Source organism: Brachyhypopomus gauderio, chromosome 7 (genome assembly GCF_052324685.1).
Source record: "Brachyhypopomus gauderio isolate BG-103 chromosome 7, BGAUD_0.2, whole genome shotgun sequence".
Classification (NCBI taxonomy): Eukaryota; Metazoa; Chordata; class Actinopteri; order Gymnotiformes; family Hypopomidae; genus Brachyhypopomus; species Brachyhypopomus gauderio.
This window is the reverse complement of record NC_135217.1, coordinates 30687748-30714066: the sequence shown is the minus strand read 5'-3', so window position 1 is coordinate 30714066 and position 26319 is coordinate 30687748. Positions and strand designations below refer to the sequence as shown.

Here is a 26319-nt window from a genome sequence, read left to right as displayed (position 1 = left end):
GGTTCCATTCAAGAACAGCATAATGGCTAAGACTCCCTCTCTGTGCTTAGCCGTTAGCTAGGGCTAATTGATGGCTTCCTACTGAGTTCTGCTCAGCTCATTTCTCTGAACCATATTGGAAAAATATGCTGGTTCTCTAGCACTATGTAAATTACCAATAATACTTTAAAGTCAGCTCTGTAACTTGCTGGCACCAGTGTAAGTACTAAAGAATTGAGTGGTGTGTTCACAAGTGTGGTGGCTATATTTTGAGTCAAATGAAGCTAGCCCTATTAGGAGATGTTGTGGGCTTTAAACTTCTACCTACCACTTTAGCCCAGCGTGTTCGTTTGATGGGAAGGAGATAGCAGGAACCACCATACCAAAATTATAGCAATAACAAAAAGGCCTTTATTAAAACAGAGATATATCTCGGGAGAATCTCAGAGACACCAACACTACCTGTGCATCAGAGAATTCTCAAAGAGTATGATTAGACGCAGTCGTTATATACTGTTTTCTCCACCCCTCCGTTCACTCTTCTATACCTTACATGGTAATGTCATCCACACATACCACACTTCTTCTTTCTGCACCCCCAACACTTTTCCCTAATAGACTTATGGTCCCTGCCGATGGACTGATAGGCCGGAAAGAGGCCACCATCCATGAAGATGCTGTAAATTCATATTTCCTCAACGTCGGCACAATCAGGCCTACGCCTTCTGCTTTTTAGGTCTCACTCTACAGTGTGGTTTGCTCAGCATCCTCCCCCTAGGGTTCACAGCTCGGACACATCTTAGACAGTGGTTACATTTCGCTTCTACATTAAACAGTGGTTACATTTTACTTCTGTATTATGTTAAAAGAATACTGTATTATGTTAAAAGAATACTGTATTATGTTAAAAGAATAAACAAAGCATGTGTTAATTGCTAAGCAAAAAACCCAAAATCACAACAGAGAGCATTACAGTAAGATGAGAAATAAAAGTATGAATCTTTTTAATGTTTTAAATGTGATAAAATGCTGATTTAGTAACTGATTTGTTAAGACAGTCTATTGGTGTTTGTGGGGAAAAAAATAAAACTGATAGGAGACAGAGAGAAATGCAAGAAGCAAAGGAGTGCTCTCAGACATGCCAGTTATGGCGCATTTCCACTAGGGCCTGCTTGGCGCGGTACGGTTCGATACGGGTCGATTCGCAACGGAATGGTACGGTCGCGTTGTGTTTCCATTACAATGGTGAACCACCCCAATGTGGGTGGAGTCGCTGTTGGCGCGCGGGTTGTAGTGTCGTGACATCATTTGTATGCGACCACAACACCGGTCGATGCCCCTTAACACATAGCATTACTTATTTATCTTTATCTTCATTATTGTATGTGGTTGCTCTAATTATTGATAATAATTTGGTATTACTCAAACAGGCTGAACACACCCTGCATAAAAAGCATCAGTCATACAATCAAATGAAATCAAACTTTATTATGAAATATAGATATTTAAAGTACAACATATGTAAATAATAGTTATAGTAAAAAAAAGTGTGAAAAAAAATAATGATAATTATTAGAAAAATACTTGTCACTAGCTAGTTTGTGCCATCATAGATGGAATTATCCGTAATTGTTCAGCCTCCGATTCTTTCCTTTTTGCAGCGAAAAATAAGCTGAGTCACAATTCTTGTTCAGCCCCGCCCACTTCCCCGTACAAGTGCACAAATCTGTTTTGCAACACGTACACTGAGATATGTGTTGCAAAAGTCGAGCAGAGCAGATTTTAAGTTGTGCGGTGTAATTTTTTAACATTCACGCTCAGATTTTTATTCTACAAGTTCTCACATCAAAACTACAAGTGCAACTTTTAGTTTACAGGTTCTCAAATTAAAAATACAAGTGCAACTTTTAGTTTACAGGTTCTCAAATTAAAAATACACGTACAACTTTTAGTTTACAGGTTCTCGCATCAAAAATACAAGTGCAAATTTTAATTTACAAGTTCTCAAATTAAAAATACACGTACAGATTTTGTTTTACAAGTGCTCAAATCAGGTCATTCACGCTCTCAAGTTTTGCTACAGAATTATCCCCATACTGATTCGCTTACTGACTTGTTAAGTTACACAGGTATTACACCGAGAACTGTGACCTATCGAGATCTGTTACTCCTCACTAGCCTGGACAGCGGTCCGCTCGGATTACTGTTAGTTTATCAATATAGTAACGCACCGCTTTTAATGACCAATAACGTCAACGGCGTTGTAACGACAGGAAAAGTAATTAATTATATTATCCCGTTACTGACAAAATGACGCCGTTACCTAACGCCGTTAGGCGTTATTCGCAACACTGCACACACCGTAAGTGTGTGTGGTGTGGGGACTCTCTAGACCCCCTCTTTTGTAGGCCTCTCAGCACCTACGCCACATCGTAAAACAACACATTATCAGTTTGGAATGTTTGAGCCTTTCCTTAAGATCATCCTGGGAACAGATACAAGATTACGCAGATGTTAAAGGAACTTGTACAGAGTAAATTGTGAGGACCAAAGTTGTTTCAGTATAAATTAAATAAAAGTGGCCCAAGAATCAAACACTGGGGCAAACCACAGCTCTCAGCTCATCAGCATTCTTTCAGAAGAATTTTTTTCTATTTCCACAAAGTAATTTCTGCCTTCCAGGTATGAACTAGACTGGTCCTGAGAGTCCATTTCAGCTCAAGTATATCTATAAGAATTTTTTGGTCAATGGGATCAAATCAGCCTGGAGATCGAGGGGAAGTAACCTTCCCAAACTCTATATTTACTGTCATTTATTACCTTAATTAGTGTCAATACTGTCAGCTGTGAAATTGAATGGATGGATGGATGGATGGATGGAGCTAAACTAATGTGCTCAAATATGATTTTCTCACTGATAGATCAGGCTGTAGGTTTAAAAGGGGGTTGTAATTACTAAATAGAGTCGCTTCCAATTCTTTCTTTATTATGAGTGGCTTTAAAAAGCTGATTGGTAAGTGGCTGAGAGTGCAAATGGGTGATATGAGTTAACTTCTCACGAAAATTTGTCGTCACAACAACCAGGGTGTTGGTGAAAGAAACAAGCAAACAGTTTTTATGGAGTCACTGATCACTACATTATTCACTTTCTCTCATTCCTTATGTACATGAGGGATGGACCATCATGGGAAACATTACAAACTGGAAAGTTACAGATGCACCATTATGCACAATCCACTTCTCTAAATATGTTCTAGCAAGATAGAATATCTTCATGCCCCAATGTTGGCTTAACTTATCTTCCTGACCCCCCCCCCCCCCCCCCCCCCCCCAATGCATGTACACACACTTTATCTGTCCCTTGACCCTAGAGTGACCTAGGGCTTCCTCTTTAGATGCATGCAATCCTTCAATGGCTAGATATTGCCCATGTTAGTAATTTCATAATTTACAACCCTTTTTGTACTTCCTAGTACAAAACATGTTTACCATACTCTATTTTGGAATTAATATAGTTGCTATCTTGCAGAAAATCTTTAAAAAAATCAAGGCAAGCTTAAAAAGAAGTTTCACCCATGGCAATCCCTTGCGGCTTCAAGGAGTGGGTTTTGAGCTTTTGCATTACATTATTATACAGGATCTACACAGTGCTGTAATTCCCGCAAAGACAAATAAACGTCAGGTGGCCTTTTACCACCTTCCTGATTGACATAAAATGGTTCATGTTTTTCGTCTTCTTCGATGTCTTTGAGTCATCCGGTATCCGTCCACCTGATTATTAAAACACAGACAATGAGTCTGCATAAAAAGTGATGCAGACTCATTACATAATTCAACTGTGGAAGAAATTTTGATATGCCATTGAATACTGACATGTGAATGTAATCTGTGTGCTAAACATAATCTACTGAGGTCAAAAGTTAAAAGAAATGTTGGTAGGTGATTGAAAATGTTTGTATTTGTGGCAAAAAAGTGAAAGAACATTTTCTTTTTCAAAAATAATGTTTTGCTGAACGCTCGCTCTTACAGAGATAATGTTTCAGAGACGTGAAATAGAGTGCAGACGCATATGCAAATGTGATAAGCATGTTTAAGTGAAATGAGGTGTGAAAACAATATGAGAGAAAATGTTTGGGGTCACGTATGTCCTCAGATAAGCACAGGTGCCAGTAAAGAGTGAGAAAAAAACAGGAAGATCAGAGAACAGAAAGTCTGAAAGAGTATAAAAAGACTTGGGTCTCTCTCTGTCTCCGTCTCTCTCTCTCTCTCTCTCTCTCTCTCTCTCTCTCTCTCTCTCTCTCTCACTCACACACACACACACACACACACACACACACACACACACAGATGCTTGTGTGGTGTGTGCAATGAGTGTAGACTCCCACAATAGAGTTTGACCTTGCTATTCAACAAACCAGGGTACAAAGTTGTTTGTAGTATTTTTTTCCAAGAGATTAAAACATTAACACTGTTAACATACTAATTCACAGCAATGTGTGTAGGGGAATTTGGTAGTTTGTCATCCATGGAGAAGAGTGTTTTGCAGTTGTGAGATGAGTGTTGTTCATAATGCTGGAGAAGGAACATTGTTTGGCTTTGCTTAATATTATATTGTAATAATGCAGCCTATCTTTTTAAGATTTCTTTGTGAAATATGAAGTCTAACTTCCTATATTCAATGGCAATTGGATTTCTCTACGGTGTTTTCTGTTGGCATGACATGGTTTTCATTTTAACACTGCACTCTCACCCATCACTAACAGTCTCTTGAGAAGAGTATCAACACTAACTACCTCCATGGTAAAGACTTCATGAGTCTCATATACAAGACCACATGAGTGTCGTGTGTGTGTCAGTGAAAGGTTACATATGTGTGTGCGTCATTAGTCTACATATCCAATATAATGGTCAATCAAGTGATTACATATCTCTTATGCAGAATAATAATGATTGATCATTATAACTCATGGAATATAATGAAATAATAACATTTTCCACTACACATGTTCACCTGAAGATACCACCAGAACTAATAAAGAACGATAATGTAATATGAGGACCCTGAAAATATGAATCCAGTCATTGTATTTGTGAACAAGCCAATCGTGTGTAACAGTGTCTGACAGTAACGCTGGAGTTGCTCTTTGCTTGCGTGAGAGTTTTCTCCCTGGCCACTCTCTATGAATACACTCATTTGCCTTGATGCACTCATTTGTTTGTATGGGGCAAAACGGCCCTGGGTATTGATGTTTCACCGCAGTGGCCTAAATGAGTTGTGTTCTTTTTATGTCTAGTCAGGGCAGGAATACGATCGTCTTTATGCGCCATGGACCACAGCTTGATTTGTAGATGTTTGTGAATGTCTCTTCTACTCCAGCCCGGACCCTGCAGACACCAACATGTTCCAGTTTTAGCTACGGCAGCGTCTGCTGAGCAGGCTGTTCTCTGAGCTTATTCAGGAGACGTAAGGACGTGTGGCGGTGCAGTCACTGTGCTGGAGGCCCGAGTGCCCCATGGTGGCTTGGCCTTGCTGGATGATCTGGAGGGTGTGGGTTTGGAGGTGGAGCTCGTGTGCCAGTGTTGTGTGGCTGAAAGCCCAGTGCTGCTCTGTGTTCTTCAAACAAAATAAGAGTGCCAAAATAAATAGCTGCAGTAATTAAAGTGACTGGGGTGGGTAATTGTGTGTAGTGACAGACCAGAGGCATGACTTTGATCGTTATGGGATGTATTGTGTGGCTCTGCTGCTGATGTTCACCAGGTGTTTTTGGAGATGGACATGATTGAGCGTTTTTCCACAGGTGAGAGGTGATGGGGCCCTTGACTTTGTTATGCAAACCTCAAGGTACTTAAGGGTCTCCACACATTCCACCTCTAATGCATATATTCTAATCAGTTCTTTGTCTTTGAGGTGTTGAAAACCGTGTCATTATACCACGTCATTGTTTCCCCTTGTTACTATTGGCTTTTTCCTCTCAGTCTGCAGTCAGTCCAATTGTCAGTTAACTACAGTTGAGGTAGATTATGGTGTATAATGGGAATGGCAAAAATTATGAACTTCTAAACTTTTGCAGAACCCAATGCAGAGGCCTTCGTGTTCTCCTGCAATCGTGAAGTGAAGGCTTCCAGTACCCATGCGCTGTGGTCCATAGTCCAGGAGAGACATGCTTGCTTGCTTTCAGCTGTGTCACAGCTTTGCCTGCAGTCACACTGCAGTTGAGACAGTGTGATGAAGACCTGGAGGGTTGATTGGTCTGACGTGTGGAGGCACCAGTTTTTCAAAGCTCTTCAGCACCATGTGGTGTTCGGGCAGTTGTGTGCGTGCTTTCCCCTCCTGCGGGAGGGGGATGGTTCAGAGGGGCCCGGTCGGGGGAGGGGCTTCTGGGCGGCACCAGGGACCTTCTGAAATCAGTTCCTTTGTCTTGGAGGTGTTGAAGACCGTCATTGTCCTTAAACCAGCCACGTAGTTGTTTCCCTGTCTGCATACAGTCCAACTATCAGCTATCTACAGTTGAGTGTGATTGTTCTGTTTAGTGGTGGATGTGATGCAGTGACTGAGCTTACAGAACACTTTGAGGCCTCCATGTTCCCGATTACAGAGGTGGAGGTTTTCAGTACCGATGCGCTGGAGCAGAGGGACATGCTTGTTTGTGGACACTTTTGTGAGCGATTTTGAGTGTTCAATGTGAGGCTCCCGTCCACAAGCAACATCCTGCTGTGTCAGAGCTTTGCCTTCTGAAGTTGAGACAGCTGAATACAGGATATTCCCTGTTGTTTCCCAAGATGCACTCCCTACCTGCAGGTACACCAGGCGACCGAAGGCTAACTGTCTGTGACTTAAACTGGGAACTTGAGCAGAAAACTCCTAACACTCGTTATAGAAAACAAAACAACTTAATCATATTTGTCCTGTTAATATGACATATATAACACACCCTTAAAGGCCATCTGACCCCCAAAATTACAGGTGTTCAGAGGGGACTTGGCTCAGGTCCGGTGAAGGGCCTCTAAGTGGCACCATGGAGCAGACAGTGCCTTGTCTTGTCAAATACCGATATATTTGTCTGCCTGACCTATCCATCTGCTTGGTGTTGTGTAATGGAAAAACTTGATTTGATTCGCTGCACGAAAAATGGTTATGAAAGTATCTGCAAACTATGCATTTATTTTGAGATATGTGGAAGTAGTAAAAGACACGTTCTCTGTCTCCATCAAGGTTCCAATTCCACCTAGAGACAGGAAACACCTTGACCAACTGTTACTGCCAGAGAACTCTGTTAAAGGGCAAAAGGTGCCTGAAAACAGAACAATACCCCAGACATCATCTCATAGCTGGTTTTTACAAGACTGTGTGGGTGAAAGCGTTCTATAAAGAGAGCTGAGTGGGAAGTAGCTTACACAAGCTACTGGTGTGTGTAATTGAGACGTCCTTCACGGAGAACAAATACACTGTACTGTGTTTGTGTCTAACAATTGTTGAAATTTGACCTTAGTGGTGAGCAAGAACAATCAGAAGCATGGGTAAGATGTAAAATGAAGTTTATTACACGTCGATCCAGAGATCTCTATTACATACACTTGAAGCATCTGCTAGAGAGAGCTTGCCCCAGTCTCTATAATCGTGAACCTTTATACTGTCTACTGGTTACATAATTGCTTGTGGCCGAGTTATGGATGACAGGCCTCGTCTGTGTTTGTGGTGTTAGTGCTAGGGCACCACGTAATCTGCCTCAACATTGTACAGGCTACAGCTATGAATGACTTATTTTCACACAAATGGTGGTTACAGTTTTTATTGGTTGTTTTGACGCTGCCGTCGACTCAAATTCACATTTTTCAAAACAGGTAACACAGAGACCTAAACAGTGACACAGTGTTCAAAATTACACATTTTGTTTGCAAAAGGCCAAACCTGTGTCAAAACCTTTAAAATATGCAACAAAAGCAAATTTAGCCTTCAAACATCTCACATTTGACACAAGTGTATAAACACCTCCAATCAATCATTACACATTGGGCAACAAAATACAAAATAAAGCACTCATGTGTGAATCAGTGACCGTTGCTTGTCATTGTAGTCTATATGTGACTATGTAGTCAAATTTACCCTCTAGAAAAAAAAAAGCATCCAGAATCAGATATGCTTTGTGTAACGTTTCAGCCAGGAAGACACGGATCCAAATGCGGATTACTGATGTTTTTATTTCTTGAGTGAATACGGAGTACTCGCACAGGTGAATAACTCCGTGTGGTGTGTGCAGTGTGTGAGTGCGGTTGTCGTGGTCAGGACGGTCCGAGTTCACGCCGGGTAGACAGATGGCCGGAGGTACAAAGGGGCTAGGCTGGAGACGAGGTCTGGAACGAGAGCAGAGGTCAAAACACAGGAGAGCAATCAGGAGATAACGCTTGGTAGATGGCATGCCAACAATACTTCGCAACCCGGAAGATAGAGGAGGAAGCTTAAATAGCGTGAAAGGGGAGGGGCGATGAGCGGCAGGTGAAACGCATCTCATGGCGATCATGTGCTGTTCCTGACACTTTGATGCAAATTTTATTAATTAAATGCTTAATTTTTTTAGACTGTGGCTGACAAATGAAATATTCCAACAGAGAAATACATGGAAATAAAAATAAAATCCATTATTGTGTAAGAAATTATGAAAAAACACAGAATTTTACAGTAAACAACGAAAAACTATAGTAGGTCTATACTATAAGAGTATAAGCGATAGCCACAAGTGATAGTCTTCTGTCTCTTCTAGTCTCCTCTTTCTTGAAGCCTGGGCCACAAGGCCTCATCCACATCGCATTCAATATTCTCTCATGCAATGCACCGAGGGAAAAATCGTCTAGCATGCCTGATCCATCCTTGACATGCCTCTGCATCTATATCTTGGGCAGCAGCAGTCATTGCATTGAGCAAGGGCATCTGTCCATAGGGTCGGTGATCATATACCTTCCATCTCCATGCACTAAAGAATTCCTCTATGGGATTTAAAAACGGAGAGTATGGAGGAAGAAATTGTACCATCATCCGACAGTGCACTGCAAACCACTCATTCACAAAACGAGAGTGGTGGAACGCCACATTGTCCCAGATAATCACGAACCGTGGCATGCCAGGCCTCAACAGGCCTCGCTCCTGAGGTGGGATCAGGATGTCATAAAGGGCATTCAGGAATGCTATGAGACGCTCAGTGTTGTATGGGCCAATGGTAGGAATATGGCACAGGACGCCATCATTGGAGATGGCAGCACACATAGTTATATTGGCACCCCTCTGCCCAGGAACAGTAATAGTGGCCCTATTCCCAATGAGGTTCCTTCCTCGTCTCCTTACTTTACAAAGATTGAAGCCGGCTTCGTCGACATAAATGAAGATATGATGTGCCCCCTCAGCTTCAAGCTCCATTATTCGCTAGGCAAAATTACAAAGGCAAAATTACAATTATGTCAAAGTGACTCCAGTTCACTCTACAGTAACTGCATGATATAACAAGGCATACGAGTATAGTACTGTTGTGTTTCCTTACCTCCACATATTGGCATCTGGCCTCCTTCACAGCTTCAGAGTTCCTCTGAAAAGGAACTCTATAGAGCTGTTTCATGGCCATATGATTCCTTCTGAGGACGCGGTCAATTGTGGCCTCACTCACAGTATGGATGTTCCTAAATACTCCTTGATCAGCAATCACTGCTGCCTTGATTTCACGCAGCCTAATGGCATTATTTGCCAGAACCATGTTGACAACGGCTGCCTCCTGTTCAGCATTAAAAATTCTCCCTCTACCACCACCGACTGGTAGTCTTTCGATTCTATAAAGAATACATGAAATGTGGACAAAATTACACGAAGTAATGTATATCACTGCAGATACTGTATTTCTGTATATACTGTATAGCAACATTACCGTTCTCCTGTTGAAAAACTCTAAAAATGGATGCAACAGTGTTTCTGTTGAGAACAGGTCGGACTCTCTGTCCAGCTTTTCTCAATGAAAGGCCATGATTTACAACATGATCAATCACAGTTGCCCGAATTTCATCGGTAACTTGAGCCCTTCCAGCTATACCTCTACCTCGCACACGGACTCCTCTTCCTCTGACCACTCTACCTCTTACTCTCACTCTTCCTCTCATCTGCATTAGACCTCCTCGATCCATGCTTGCAAAGAACAACACAGGCCTGCAGACTGATTGCAAATTTAAATATTCTGTGAAGAAGTGTCAACCAGGGGCTTTCAGTGATGTCATAATGATCAGGGAGTGTCTAAGAGCTTGGAGCTTATGGTTTCTGTTCTGTAACCAAAGTTAAACTCCTGAAGTTTGGACTTCTTGAATGACATCTGCGTTAACTGTTTTGCAAAAGGGTGTGAAAACTGTGTTAATCCAATGAGAATGGGTTAACACATTTGCAAGAGGTGTCTTCTGCTCTGCTGAGATGGTGATGAGGAAGACTGAGAGGTTCCCAGTTTCTTCAAACAGGTCAAAGCAATCAATAAAAACTGTAAACACACAGATTAACACAAGGGTGAGAGAGAAAACAGAATGTCAATGAAGGCCTTGCATGCATAACATAATACTTATTAAATGTATGTTTTTCCATTACACAACCACTCCATATCTCTTTCAGCATCATGTCTCATGTCTGTGTGTCCTTCTGTGTATTGTCGTGGTGATTGGCAGGTGAAATAAGGAATAAAGTTGGCAATTTTGGTAATCTTGGGTTACTGGCTGAGTAATATCCTAAGTAATACGTGCCGTTGGAAAGGTTGCCCTCTATGAGGGTGGCATGCAGAGGGTCAGAGGTGCAGAGCTTTCCTGGAGTCTTCTCATTCTTTTGTGGTTAGTTTTTGTTGAGTCTCAGCGGGGTGCTGCTGTAAAGCGGAGGTGTGAAGATGTTTTTCTGATGTGAAGAGGATGAGGTGCTTACAGGGTGTGAGGCTGAAGATGATCTTTTAGTCTTTTTTTAACTACATCTGCACAAGAGTCTTTGGTGAGCCAGCCACGACTCTGAAATCTTTTTTTGTTTTTTTTCTTTGTAGTGTTACAGTGTTATTGGTTTGTCTGAATGTTTGTGTGAGGTGATATCATGATAGACATTTTTTTTAATGCCATATCAATGGTCCGGAATGGAAGTAGCATGATATGCATCTTTAAAGCATTGTAGCAGTGGTCCAGAATGGTGGCACTGGCATCTTTAAAAACGTCCGATGCAAAACACCGAAGCTGTTTTAGTGTTACCAGCTCCCCCTTGTGGCAAATTACATTAAAAGTGAGTGAGTGAGTGACAGGACTTTTACTACTTGTGTGCATGTCCACACATTTTTAAAAGTTCACTCGCAACATTTAAAAACACAGTTCAATCATACAGCTCCAATGTAATGTGTGTGCAATTTCCCTTAATAGCAGACACCACTGGGAGGTGTGTGTAGTGACTTATACTTCAAGTTTCTATTCGCTGTAAGATTTAGTTTGTGCATCATTTTTATTTATGTCTGTTTGTGTATGTCCGTTGTATTTATGATTGTGTTTGTGTGTGTGGGTTTGCGTGTGTGTGCACATTAGCTTCTAACATGAATAGCTGGTACTTGACGAGGAGATTGGTTCTAGTGGACACGTTAACTGGGAGAGAGAAGAGTGTAAGCTCCAACCCCAGGGTCATACGAGTGGCCGCTGACTTAAAGATAAGGTAATACATGCTGGATTTACATCAACTTGGCAGGCACAAATGTGATGTTTCTTTAGGCTCTGTGTGTACTGATGATGTTTTTAACAGTGATAATAATAAGATTGCTGTGTGTTTTGTAGGTTTCAGTTGGTGCCAAACACCCAGAAAGGAGAAGTATATCCTCCCCTGGTGACTGTGTCCTACTCTGATATTCTCATCTCTGATCCAGCCAAGCAAACTGTTCCCGTAGGTATACATACACAGCGTGTGTGTGTGTGTGTGTGTGTGTGTGTGTGTGTGTGTGTGTGTTTGTGAGTATGTGTGTGTGTGTGAGTGTGTGTGTGAGTGGGATTGCGTGAGTGTGTGTGTGTGTGTGTGTGTGTGTGTGTGTGTGTGTGTGTGTGTGTGTGTGTGTGTGTGCGTGAGAGTGTGTGTGTGTCAGTGTGTGTGAGAGTGAGTGAGTGAGACAGAGAGAAAGAGAGAGAGATTTCAAGTTAATTTGGGTGTATTTGCATGTTATAGGTTTCCTTCTCTGTGGAGTATGAGATGGATCAAAATGAAGCCCGAATCAAAACTGATGTAAGTGATGAGATTATTTCATGAGAGTATGAAAGTATCTGCAAACTATTCTGAGACATAAGAGTAAGAGGATGAGTATCATAAGAGTAAGAGGATGAGTATCATAAGAGTAAGAGGATGAGTATCATAAGAGTAAGAGTGTCTTATGATTATCCCAATAATCGAGAGGCAAGAGAGATAGTAAGTATATGAGTATGAAATAAGTTTAAGAAGTTCTGTTTAATGAAGAGCGTGTGTGTGTGTGTGTGTGTGTGTGTGTGTGTGTGTGTGTGTGTGTGTGCGTGTCTAGATTGCTCTTGGTGTATTGGGGGGAGTGGCTGTTGTGTACTCCCTGCTGAAGACAGCGAGTTGGAAGCGAAGAATTGCCTCTCCTCTTATTGATGTACAGGCAAGTGTACACACACACACACACACACACACACACACACACACACACACACACACACACACACACACACACACACACATTCAAATAGCTGAAACTTTCATTTTTCTCCCTACAATGTAATCAATACTAATATAACTTTTACAATTTTATACATACACTTTTATATAACACTTTCCTGAGAAGACAAGGACATTTTACACTCAACACACGTGTTTCTTACCCCCAGAGCCCATGCAGGCATACAGTAATTTACACAAACAGTTTACAGAGTTTCCAATTGTAACCTTTTGCTGGGCAAACTTCATCAGTAAACAGACAGTTGTTTGGGTATGTCAGTTGTCTGGTGGTTTCCGTGGTTATATTAGAGGGCATTTGTGTTCCCGATGTGCTGTGCCGATGCCCTGAGTACTTGTGGCAGCATCCTGCAGGGACCCTAATCCCTGGGTATGAAGACCCCGAGAGGAACTTGGAGGAACGTGTGCACTGAAGCACATTGTGCTCTGCTCTCTTCCACGAGCTCACATCTCAACAAGTGCAGGATGTTGAACCATTTAATAAATACTTAAGTAAATTAGCTACGCTGCTAGATTATAAAACTAAAGGGAAGAAGAGGACACAAGCCACGGACTAATATCAGACACTCCAGCATCTTCCTGTGATAAGGAAAAGATAATGGAGCTGCTAACGAAGCTGATTATGACCTGCTTGGCCCTGTCTGACTCCGCCCACACAGAGCAGGGAGAGACTCCTACCTCGCAGGCAGGCAGCAGAGGGCGCTGTTCGGCCCGGCCGAGTGCCAGGCTCACGTACGGCCACGTTGAACGTGTGTGGCCGCGTTGGTGCACCTTGGTAAAGGGTCCTCTCTCCTTCACACAGACCATCCTGAAGTTCCTGCTGTTTTACGCCGGAGATCTGGCAAACGTGTTCTTCGTCGTCACTGTGGGGACTGGACTGTACTGGCTCATCTTCTACAAGGTGGTCTACAGGAGGTTCACTCCCTTAGACACTAAACTGACAGATACTGTATACAAAATGCATCACTCTCTTCAGACAGCCAAGGGTGGCTCACTCTTCAGCTTTAAATCATGTAATTATCACATTACCACACACGTTCCACACTAATATCACTGTACCACACACGTCCCACACTATGATCACAGTACCACACACCCCCCACATGAGAAAAGAGGGAATAGACTGGGTGAGAGTCAAGGGTGATGACAGCGCTGTCTACTGATGCTACAAACAAATATGTCACCCATGTAATCAGTTCTTTCTCTCTCTCTCCTGTTCCTCTCTGGTTATGCCCAGACTCTGGAGGCAAGTCTTTACTTTTCTCCTTCTGTGGTTTCCATCTGTTCTTAAAGAGTCTCCCCCCCCATCCACAGCCTCTGCCTTCATCTCATCTGTGTGCTCTCTTCTGTGGTCGCATAGAGAATTAGATCATAGGTCTTTTGATGTTCACACAGATCTCTTTATTATCTGTATGAATGTGTATGTGTGTGTGTGTGTGTGTGTGTGTGTGTGTGTGTGAATTTTCTTGTTTTCCAGGCTCAGCAGTTTGTGTTTGTGTTTTTGCCATCACCTGTTCAAGAGGAGCGTTTTGTAATATATGTTGGCTGTGCTTTTGCACTTAAGGTAAGAGTCAATGGCTGCATACTGTAATAATGACCATGTACTGTAATAAGGGCTGTATACTGTAATAACCATGTACTGTAATATGGACCATGTACTTTATTAAGGACTGTGTGCTGTAATTAGGGGCGTGTGTTGTATTTAGGGCCGTGTGTTGTAAGTCGACTCTGTCATGTTCACTCATTCACTCCTCCTTCTCTCTTTTGGTTCTTCAGATGGTTCAGTACCTCCATAAGCTATTGGTGCAGTTGTCTGTGGATATATTCTTTATAGACTGGGAGAGACCCAGGTGCAAAGCCAGTAAGCCTGGGAATGGTAATTATTGCCTTCACTGCTTCCTTTCCTTAAATCCAGCGCTAACATATAAACGTCTCTCTCTCTCAGATATCAGACATTTGCTTCACATCTAACCATGATGTTGCTGGTCGTTTGTGTTTCCAATCAAAATGTTCCTCAATTTCATTATTTTTCTTGCCAGTGTTATTGTTCATTTATTGTTAATCTTCAACTCGGTGGAGATGTCTTAACAGCTTTTGCTGTGTGTGTGTGTGTGTGTGTTTTAAGCGTCTGGTGAAGGGAAGAGTCCAGTCAGTATCTGGAGGACGTACTTTGTGGCGAACGAATGGAATGAGATCCAGACCATCCGTAAGATCAGCCCCACCGTCCAGGTCATATCTGTTCTCTTCTTCCTGGAGGTGAGATGGAGGTGGCCGGACCGTGGAACCTTTCTCTGTTGTGGCTTGTATTGTGTTCTGGAAATGTAAGTATGTATGTGCATCACTGTGTGTGTGTGTGTGTGTGTGTGTGTGTGTGTGTGTGTGTGTGCTGGTAGGTGGTGGGTTTCTCCAGCTTGGCTCTGAGAGATCCCTCTTCAGAACTTCAGCGCTCTGCTGAGGCATACACACCTGCCTACAGCCGCATTCTACGATACGGTGTCGCCACAGCCACATGGCTCTGCCTCGGACTCATGCAGGTACACACACACACACACACACACACACACACACACATACACACACACACACACACACACACACACACACACACACACACACACACACATACACACACACATACACACACACACACACACACACACACACACACACACACACACACACACACACACACACACACACACCTCAACCCTTTCCAAACCTGATGCAGCTCTCCTGGTCCAGGGAGTTGTATATAAATGCCAGACCGTTTGCCCTTTCACCCCCGCCCCCCTTTTGGGCTGACGGCGCTGCTCTCTGAGGAGGGTTACACTTTCTCCTATTTTCCGGGGCGGGTCACATGCAGGTCAATGATGGACTGTTCGGATTTGGTCTAGTAAGAAACTCCCTACATGTTAATCATCGTCACTAATCTTCTGTTCTGACCTTGGCATGCTTGGTTGAAGTCCTAGCAGTTTGTAGTTATCTGATCAACATGAGAAGAGTTCCTACCACATAAACGATTAATAGGGGTGTGACGAGATCTCCGTGTCTCGTGATCTCGCGAGACTCAACTCCGCGAGATTTCTCGGCGTGTTAAAAATCTGTCTCGCGAGATTTGGTGACGTCACAATGACGTGGGAAAATACAGGTATTACTATTGAAGATGCCCCGCCACTTTCAAATCGTTTGTTTGGCAGCATTTTGGGAACCCGGCGGAAATGATAAATGGCAAGAGAGTGACTGATAAGACACTACATATGCAAACATTGTATGAAAATAATGCAGTACACCGCGGTTAATATGAACACGATACAGAGACATTTACAGCAGCACCACAGCTCAGTACTCAGATCAACATATCTCACTTGAACAGAGGTAGCAGGGACAGAACGGCGCTTTGGCAAGTTGAGACAGTAAAGGATATCGGGAGCAGTGTGGGGATGTTAATATTCTAATATGTGGACATGTTAATATTCTTCAAAATGAACATGGCAGTGTAGTTGCAGCAAATTCAATGACATACTTGGTCAGGCTCTGTTTGCACTGTTTGCACTCTGTATTGACAGAGAATAACTTTTTGTTTTGCACATAATACAGTGAGAGTCCGCTTAACGACGGGTCTGGATAACAACGGACCGTAGTTACCACCGACTTTTAATTTAATTTTGCGCGGTGCGCGGAGGAACTGTGGAGTGTTGTGTAGTGTAGTGGAATGTTGTGTACGATAAGCCCATCTCAGTAACGCGATCGCTCTTTCTCACGCTGTACGCACGAGAACGTTGTTAGTTTTTTCTATACTGTATTTACGATCAAAGCGTATCTAAATATAGGGTCACGCTTAACGACGAAAACTGCTTTACGACGGACTTTTCAGTCTCTTACATAATGCATGTTAAGAGTTATAATAAAACATTTCTAAATGCATGTTTAAAGTTAAATAAAATTAAAATAAAAGTCTGTTGTCCAGTCACATAATTTGTAATTTTAGTGTTCTTAAAATCTCGTCTCGTCTCGAATCTCGTGAACCCAGTCTCGTGTCTCGTCTCGTCTCGTGAGCTGAGTGTCTCGTCACACCCCTAACGATTAATACTTGCACATATTATATATGTACATACATTATATACATGCGTACAGTATATACATGTGTACATTATATACACACATGGGTGGGTGACATGATGCCTGATTTTACTGTAATTAATAAAAATATTTATTAAAAAGTTATTTTTTTGACAAAAAAACTTGTCAGTAAGGCAAAATTTAATGGAACATTACGTTTTATGGAACATTTTATGTTTCATTTTTAGATGCTTTATTTTGGTTTTGCAATATAAATGACAAATGAAATATGGATATCTAATTGTTTATAAATACTTTTGGCATCATTGCATAAATCTTTACCAAATAAGGTTTTAAATTGCACAATAGTCCTACAACAATAATCACAGTAAATTAAGTTTTGTAATGAAAATTCTCTGAATCTGAAATGACATAGACTGGCAGTTCTTTTAAGACAGTTTGATGAACAACTTTTGTCAATTGAGAACCAGAAAGTTCCTCAGATATTTTGATTTAATGTGAAGGCTGGATGGTGAGTTTAAATCTTTTATTAAATTGGTCAATTCGTATCATTTGTCAAACAATTAATGTGTCCATTTTTATTAGTCATGTGGTGTGACAGATTTACTTTGAGAAAATTTAAATATTATTTTTTTAAACTCACTTAATAAGGTTAAAAACAATATATTAATCCATGCTGCCAGGAACAAAAGACATTTTGCGTTTGTTGGATGAAGTAAGAGCCTTCCGGGTGTCGTCGACTACACCCCCTCTAGTCCGTGTCGTCCTCAGACAGACGCGTCCCATCTGTGGTGCCAAGTTTGTCGTGGGAATGTTTCCAATCTCTGTGACAAACAAGAAGAACTCCGAGCTGTAGTTGGCGAATAACAGGGTCAAACTTTGAGGAGTTCCTCAGAATCAGTTGTACACACCACATGAGCATCCACAGTGCCCTGAGCTCTCTTACACACTCTTCCTCTAGACACACTGTTCGTCCTCCGTCCCTCCTGTCTGTCAATGCCATCTGTGTTTTTTTTTTTAAGAATGCTCGGCGGTGGCTTCACTGAGGAGTTACTGGCCCTAATGTCCACTCACTCCCCCTCATGTCTCCTCACTCCCCCTCATGTCCACTCACTCCCCCTCATGTCCATTCACTCCCCCTAATGTCCACTCACTGCCCCTATCAATCAATCAATCAAATTTTATTTATATAGCGCTTTTTACAACAGTTGTTGTCACAAAGCAGCTTTACAAGTGCCGAGTCCTAGCCCCCAGTGAGCAAGCCAAAGGCGACAGTGGCAAGGAAAAACTCCCTAGTTTTTTGCATGAGGAAGAAACCTTGAGAGGAACCAAGACTCAGGGGGGGAACCCATCCTCCTCTGGCCGACACCGGTCACCATGACAACAACAATAATATAGACAGAATGTAGACAGAATGTAAAAGATGCAATAATGTCCATTTAGACCGAAAAATATGTAATAATGTCCATCATGGTGTAGGCATCCGGTTAGGCAGGAGGTGGCCGGCCAGGATGGATCGCTTGTCTCTCCTCATCTCATTATTCCTCAAGCAGGCGGGCAGCCATGTGGAGAAATGAAACAGGGAAAATTAGCTCTGTATGAGGACATATACAGGACAGGTAAAATTATAAACATTTCTGGAGTGTGGCAGCAACTCCGGCACTAAGTTAAATTATTACAGCCTAGCTAAAAAAAGGCAGAACCAGAAGGTAACATAGGCTTGGGGGCATTCTGAGACAATGGCATCCGTCCACTGCACTGTCAACAAACTTGAGTGACCACGAGCAGTGACAGGATGACAGCACCAGCACCCCAGTCTACCATAAAACCCTTCGTCTATGAACCCCTGGATCTGTACCTTTATCTAAGGGGGATATTAATTATCAAACGCTAGACTAAATAAGTGGGTTTTCAACCTAGATTTAAAGATTGTGACTGTGTCAGAGTCCCGGACACATTTAGGAAGATTATTCCAAAGCTGGGGGGCCTTATAAGAAAAGGCTCTTCCCCCTGCTGTTACCTTGTTAATTTGTGGAACTAATAACAGACCAGCACCCTGTGATCTTAGTTGACGTGGGGGTTCATAATAGGAAATAAGTTCCTGGAGGTATTCAGGAGCAAGCCCGTGTAGTGCTTTATATGCTAATAATAGAATTTTAAAATCAATACGAAATTTAACTGGGAGCCAATGCAGGGCTGATAGGACTGGTCTAATATGCTGAAATTTTCTAGTTCTGGTCAGAACTCTAGCTGCGGCATTTTGAACTACTTGAAGTTTATTTAGATTCCTATTTGAACATCCTGACAGTAGTGAATTGCAGTAGTCTAGTCTAGAGCTAACAAAGGCGTGCACCAATTTTTCTGCATCATCCTGTGATAATGCATTTCTTAATTTGGCAATGTTGCGGAGATGTAGAAAAGCTATCCTAGTAGTATGATCTATATATTTATCAAATGATAGGTCGGAGTCGAGTATGACGCCTAGGTTTTTGGCTACTGTGCCAGGTGTAATGGGATAGTCTGCAAGATTAAGCATTAAGTTTGGAATTTTCTGTCTTGCGGCCTTAGGGCCCACAAGGAGAACTTCTGTTTTGTCCTCATTTAATTGTAGGAAGTTTAGAGACATCCAGCATTTAATATCTCTTACACAGGCCTCAATTTTTCCTAAACTGAGTTTGTCATCGGGTTTGGCTGATATGTAAAGTTGAGTGTCATCCGCATAGCAGTGAAAATTGACACCATGTTTGTTTATACACCATGTTTTTATTTTGCCCCTAATGTCCACTCACTCCCCCTCATGTCTCCTCACTCCCCCTAATGTCCACTCACTCCCCCTCATGTCTCCTCACTCCCCCTAATGTCCACTCACTCCCCCTAATATCCACTCACTGCCCCTAATATCCACTCACTGCCCCTAATGTCCACTCATTGCCCCTTATGTCGACTCACTGCCCCTCATGTCCACTCATTGCCCCTCATGTCGACTCACTGCCCCTAATGTCCACTCACTCCCCTAATGTCTCCTTACTCCCCCTAATGTCCACTCACTCCCCTTAATGTCTCCTCACTCCCCCTAATGTCCACTCACTCCCCCTATTGTCCACTCATTGCCCCTAATGTCCACTCACTGCCCTTAATGTCGACTCACTCCCCCTAATGTCGACTCACTCCCCCTAATGTCGACTCACTCCCCCTCATGTCCACTCACTCCCCCTCATGTCCACTCACTACCCCTCATGTCCACTCACTACCCCTCATGTCCACTCACTTCCCCTAATGTCGACTCACTCCTCCTAATGTCCACTCACTCCCCCTAATGTCCACTCACTCCCCCTCATGTCCACTCACTGCCCCTCATGTCCACTCACTCCCCCTCATGTCCACTCACTGCCCCTAATGTCGACTCACTCCCCTTAATGTCTCCTCACTCCCCCTCATGTCCACTCACTCCCCCTCATGTCCACTCACTCCCCCAATGTCGACTCACTGCCCCTAACGTCGACTCACTGCCCCTCATGTCCACTCACTGCCCCTCATGTCCACTCACTCCCCCTAATGTCCACTCACTGCCCCTCATGTCCACTCACTGCCCCTAATGTCCACTCACTCCCCCTAATGTCCACTCACTCCCCCTAATGTCTCCTCACTCCCCCTAATGTCCACTCACTCCCCCTAATGTCCACTCACTCCCCCTAATGTCCACTCACTCCCCCTAATGTCCACTCACTCCCCCTAATGTCCACTCACTCCCCCTAATGTTCACTCATTGCCCCTAATGTCCACTCATTGCCCCTAATGTCCACTCACTCCCCCTAATTACCACTCACTCCCTCTAATGTCCACTCATTGCCCCTAATGTCCACTCACTCCCCCTAATGTCCACTCACTCCCTCTAATGTCCACTCATTCCCCCTAATGTCCACTCACTCCCCCTCATGTCCACTCACTCCCCCTCATGTCCACTCACTCCCCCTAATGTCCACTCACTCCCCCTAATGTTCACTCATTGCCCCTAATGTCCACTCATTGCCCCTAATGTCCACTCATTGCCCCTAATGTCCACTCACTCCCCCTAATGTCCACTCATTGCCCCTTATGTCGACTCATTGCCCCTAATGTCGACTCACTCCCCCTAATGTCGACTCACTGCCCCTAATGTCGACTCACTCCCCCTCATGTCGACTCACTGCCCCTAATATCCACTCACTCCCCCTCATGTCCACTCACTCCCCCTAATGTCCACTCACTCCCCCTAATGTCCTCTCACTCCCCTCATGTCATTTCCTGTTTTCTCTTGTGGTCTTTTCACCCTGGCACATTTTTCAATTTTGTCCACACTTCTGGTAATATTCTCCTTTATACTTTATATCCTCTTTTATACTCTTTACTGTAATGATGCTGCTACTGGAAGACTTAATTTCCCTCCCAAGGGGACCAATAAAGGTCCATCCATCCACCCATCCATCCATCCACCCATCCATCCATCCATCCATCCATCCATCCATCCATCCATCCATCCATCCACCCATCCAATATCTGATTCTTTAATTGATGCGTGCTCAGTACAATATTGTGTAGTACATAAACATACATTTAAGTATGTAACTGAGAGCAGATGTATGTGAGATTATTGGGTTTATATCCAATTTCAGGGTATCTGGGTTTTTGTGGGTTTTTGCAGGTGACGTTCTTCTCTGTGTTCTATGAACGCTTTGTTGAAGACAAGATTCGCCAGTTTGTGGACCTCTGCTCCATCAGTAATGTGAGTCTGTGCTATGTGCTGTTTGTGGGTGCGCATCTGTGTGCATGCATGTGTGGGTGTTGGACATAGAAGACTGCTGTCTAATGTCTGATGTTCAGATGTTTCAGAGGTGTGTACAGAGATGTAGTTTGTCCTCTGAGGCACACAGAACATGTTTGGTTCCATTAGTAAACTGAACTTGTTTTCTGTGTGTGTGTTGTAGATATCAGTGCTGCTGTTCTCCCAAAGATGTTTTGGCTACTACATTCATGGGCGCTCTGTTCACGGTCACGCTGACACCAACATGGAGGAGATGAACTCCAACCTGAAGAGAGAGGCGGTGAGCAGCTGTTCAGTGCTCACACAGCTACTGCTGCACCAACCTGTCTGTGGAAGACACTAATGTGTGTGTGTGTGTGTGTGTGTGTGTGTGTGTGTGTGATGTTTCCATAGGAGAATCTGTGTGGGCAGAGAGGACTGCTGCCTAACTCTGATGTTCAGACGTTTCAGATCTCTGTAACGAGCCGTTTGCGTGCACAGTACGACCGCATACTGGAACCTCTCAGCAGGGTACACACACACACACACACACACACATGCACACTCATGTGTGCACGCCTACACACGTACTTGCACACATAAAGGCCATTTCAGCACTGGAGGACATTTTTGACTTTGTTATTCCTGCTACTACATTTAATAATCGAGTAATAAAACACTGGCATACATTGGCAATACTGGCAATTCATGCACACACAGACACACACACACACACACACACACACATATATACAGAAACACACATGTGCACATATATACTCACAGACACACATACACACACATACTTCATTTTTCATTCACAGTTATAATGCTTTATTGTTAGAAGTGTCATCAAAAAAATATTATATTTACCACCTCCAGCAAAATGGGCCGTCGCGATTGGTAGATGCCTCAGCCAATCCGTTTGAGCAGAGCACGAAGGCGTACCACACCATGAACCGCTTCCTGGGCTCTGTCATCGACCATGTGAGCAGCCAGTCCCGCCCCCACAGTGGGAGGCTCATGAATATTAATGAGCGGCACAGTCCTGTGGTCGGGGGTTTACTCCCTCCTGTTTGTCCGTCAGGCTCATCGAGAGATGGACTACATTGTCAAAGACAAGCTGCTGTTTGAGACAGTGATTGGAATGGAGTTCATCGAACCCCTGGAACAGAGCATCTTTTATAATGGTAACAAAACAACAGGAAAAAAGATTTGATATGAATTGATATGATATTGATATGATGAATGCCTCCATGTTGCAAATGTATCGTGGAACTTTTGTGTTTTTGTGATTGTCTGTCAGTTAAGTTTGTGTGTTGTTGCCCCTCATTCAACTCTGCGTGCGTGTGTGTGCAAACGTGCATGTGTTGTGTGTGTGCGTGTGTGTGGGCGCGTGTGTGTGTGTGTGTGTGTGTGTGTGTGTGTGTGTGTGTGTGTGTGTGTGTGTGTGTGTGTGTGTTTTCCTCTCAGATGACTCCCACTCCTTTGCGGACGTGATCTTCTATGGGAACGAAGCAACACTGTTGATTTTCGACATGCTGTTCTTCTGTGTTGTGGACCTGGCCAGCCAGAGCTTTGTGCTGGCATCTGTTCTCACATACCTGCAGCAGCTGGTCAGTGTGTGTGTGCGCGCACATGTAAATTGCCAGTGAATTTAGCGGTTTAATAAACAAACGAGCAACATTAACAAAAGGTTTTCTGCATTCTTCCAGATCTTCCGGCTGGTGCGAAACAGCCTGGGCCGTAGGAACCTGGCCACAAAGACCCTGGTGGACAAACGCTTTCTCATCTGATCTGTGGCAAACACCTGACTGCTGAACCTTGTCTTAATTCAGCTTTGCCAACGTTGATGCTCAAAGGCAGATGCTTTTTAATACCTTCACCTTTTTAATTGATATAGTACTTTGACAACCTTTTTGTGCATATTGTATTGTTCAGTATTTTTGTTTAGAATACAAAATGTCAGTATTTTTGTACATTTTAATGACTGTGTGACCTGACTAATTGCTATGCTTTATATAAATCTGACATTTTTGTATATGGTTTTGCATTTTGAGGCAAATGCCATTTATTCATTCATATATATAGACTTTTTATAAGGTTTATTTATAGAGACCAGGAAACTTCAGAACAGACCATAATAAGCTTATTTGATGCTGTCTTTCAAACAGGCTTTCTGTCCTATGTAATGTCTTTGTGTGCTATGTCAGGTGCTCTATGTAGTATCTGCATGACGATGTTGTGCTCAATGAAAACTTCAATCTGCTCAATCTGTGGTATTCAGTTCTTCATAAAAATGAAAGAAGATGAACAACCGTGAGCTTTTCTCTTCAGGCGTTCCACTCCATGATAGCGTGCACCACACACACCGTGCTAGCGATCTGTGTTCCTGCACACATCTGTTGTACAACGTGGCCACTGGGGAGACTACACGCATGCAGATTGTGTAGTGACTATGGTAAACACTGAATGCACAAGGTGGACAGTAGTGTTGTGCCAGGATTAAAACGGTACCTTACCATTCGTGTAGAGTAGTAGTAGCCCAGTCTACATGTTTATTTACTTGTACCAAAGGGAAAGATTGAGGCAAAACCTGCTGCTATCTGATTCTGTGGTTGTAAGTCCTCGGGGACACCTCTGGGAACTCCGTATGCAGTAGAAACACATCTCAGAGTTGTCTCCACTAGTTCTCCTCACACATCGTGAAAGAGCTCAGGAGGAACCCACAGGCTGTCCCTGATGAACACCAACTGACTGGTGAGTTCAGAATGTTTCCCACGTATGGGGTAGGTCATATCCGTAGAGACCTAAACGGAGTGCGTTAACGATTAGCAACATTTGTGAACGACACAATTGCAGTGACTGAAGGTATAGACAGAGTTGACCGCACTGAGATCAGTGGCAGAACAGAAGACGATTACATTACACATGGAAGGAGGTGTATGTGCCATGACTGGTAAGCAATGCTGTACTTACGTACCCGCTAATGAACTGGCAATGATGACAATATTACTCGGGTGTTGAATAAAACGAAGCAAGTGGCAAAAGGCCTGAGGAATGACAAGATGGCGGCCACATCTTCCTGGTGAATATGGTTTGTGTCTTGGAAAGCGTGGATCATGGCAGGGACATGAGTTATGTACAGCAAGCACATCTGTTGCTTTTCAGTGTCTTGTTTTTCCATGATGGGCCGTCCCTTAATGTAAGCACTGAAAGAATGAGAATAAACGGACTCTTTGGTGTTGTGACAAATCTGTGTGCTCGTGTTACTTGTGTCACCTACACTATTCGAGCTTGTGAACTATCCTTGCAGAGAGACCCTGTTGTTGTGATGGAGAATGTCCACGATACCTTTGGGTCTTCCTCAAGTAGTGCGTGTCTGGTGTGTTGCATCATATGAGGCTGGGAGGGAATTCAAGTGGGTGCATATTAGATTAGATTAGATTTAACTTTATTAATCCCAGAGGGAAAGTCGGTATATTCATTCAGGAATACAGGAGAGAACACGGGCCTTACACAGTACTTGCAGTCGTCGGGGGTTTAGGTAACTGAACTTTATTGCGCTTTGACTATAAGAATGGAAATATTCCAACATGCACGATTCTGTCACGTCACACACATCCCAACCCCGCTGTGACTCCCTGGCGCCATCTGGTGGTGTCCGTCACCATCCACGTCCCCAATCACCAGAATACTAGCCAGCACCTGTCTCTCATTAGCAATGCCCTCCAGTCCTATATACACGCCTACCTGTCTCTGTCTCAATGTGAAGTTTTTTTTTTTTTTTTTTTCCCCACCACCCCCACCCCCCTCTTCGGAGGACTATTGATACTTTATTGTTTATTGTTTATTCAATCATAAAAACATATATAAATTTAGCACATTTTAAATGGGGGGGAGGGGGGTATAAGGGAGAAGAAAGAGGGGGGGTGTAAAGGGGGACAGAAACAAAAGGAAGAGGGGGTTATACAGATATATAATATAGTGCAATATAGTATATTATAATGTAACATAATATAATACAATAATATATAATATACCATATTGCTTATAAAAAGATAGAAATGTACTTTAATCATGAACTTGTGATTTGTTTGCTACAGTTGAATTTGCTTATGTTGTGATGTAATATTTGAGTTAATGTGAAGTATTTTTGACTATGTCCCTTACCAAGCGTTATTTCCTGTACGTTATCCTCTGTTTTCCCCTAAGACCTTGAGATCCACCTGCCCCTAGGATATGGACATGACCCAGCTCTCTCTGTTTGACCCTCGCCTGCTTGGACCATCTCTCTCTCTCTCACATTTCTGCATTTGGATCCCCTTATGTCCTGGTTTCCTTCCTGCATTACAGGTTCCTTGTTCAACAAAGGTAATTGATGGCACGATGTTGTCAGGGAGGTGTGTGAAGTTGCATACATATATCCGTCATGCCCACGGTTAGAATAGCGCACCTTCCTGTTTGTTGTCGTGTAGAAAGTCTTGATGGAAACCAGATCTGTGTTCTTGCCTGTGAATAACACCTGAAACCTCTTTAAAGAGTATTAAACAGAGAAACAGGGGTTCTGGTTCTGAGTTTTATGCCCAGATTGCACCTACATCAGGACTTATTATGGGCACAGTGACTCCCAATTTACTACATGTTTAGCCACAGTATCTGCCACAAATTGCCCACAATTGCTTTGCTGGAGGAGGAAAACTCATGACCTTTTGATCTTAACCACAGCCAACCTACAGGTTGTGAGATGACTTGCCTTCAGACATATTAA

General features: G+C 43.0%; 1 protein-coding gene across 1 annotated transcript in view; it reads left to right on the top strand.

Moving 5' to 3' along the window:
• tmem67 (transmembrane protein 67) overlaps positions 1 to 23821 on the top strand; it is a 29976-nt gene extending 6155 nt beyond the window's left edge. The window contains exons 13-28 of the mRNA XM_077013155.1: positions 11545 to 11668; positions 11788 to 11893; positions 12170 to 12226; positions 12516 to 12614; positions 13491 to 13589; positions 14166 to 14252; positions 14465 to 14564; positions 14814 to 14944; positions 15082 to 15222; positions 21450 to 21530; positions 21733 to 21849; positions 21963 to 22079; positions 22431 to 22535; positions 22636 to 22738; positions 23022 to 23164; positions 23264 to 23821. Coding sequence (XP_076869270.1) covers positions 11545 to 11668; positions 11788 to 11893; positions 12170 to 12226; positions 12516 to 12614; positions 13491 to 13589; positions 14166 to 14252; positions 14465 to 14564; positions 14814 to 14944; positions 15082 to 15222; positions 21450 to 21530; positions 21733 to 21849; positions 21963 to 22079; positions 22431 to 22535; positions 22636 to 22738; positions 23022 to 23164; positions 23264 to 23344 — 1691 coding nt within the window. The 3' untranslated portion in view covers positions 23345 to 23821. The remainder of the gene's footprint in view (positions 1 to 11544; positions 11669 to 11787; positions 11894 to 12169; positions 12227 to 12515; positions 12615 to 13490; positions 13590 to 14165; positions 14253 to 14464; positions 14565 to 14813; positions 14945 to 15081; positions 15223 to 21449; positions 21531 to 21732; positions 21850 to 21962; positions 22080 to 22430; positions 22536 to 22635; positions 22739 to 23021; positions 23165 to 23263) is intronic.
• The last annotated feature ends 2498 nt before the right edge of the window (positions 23822 to 26319 follow it).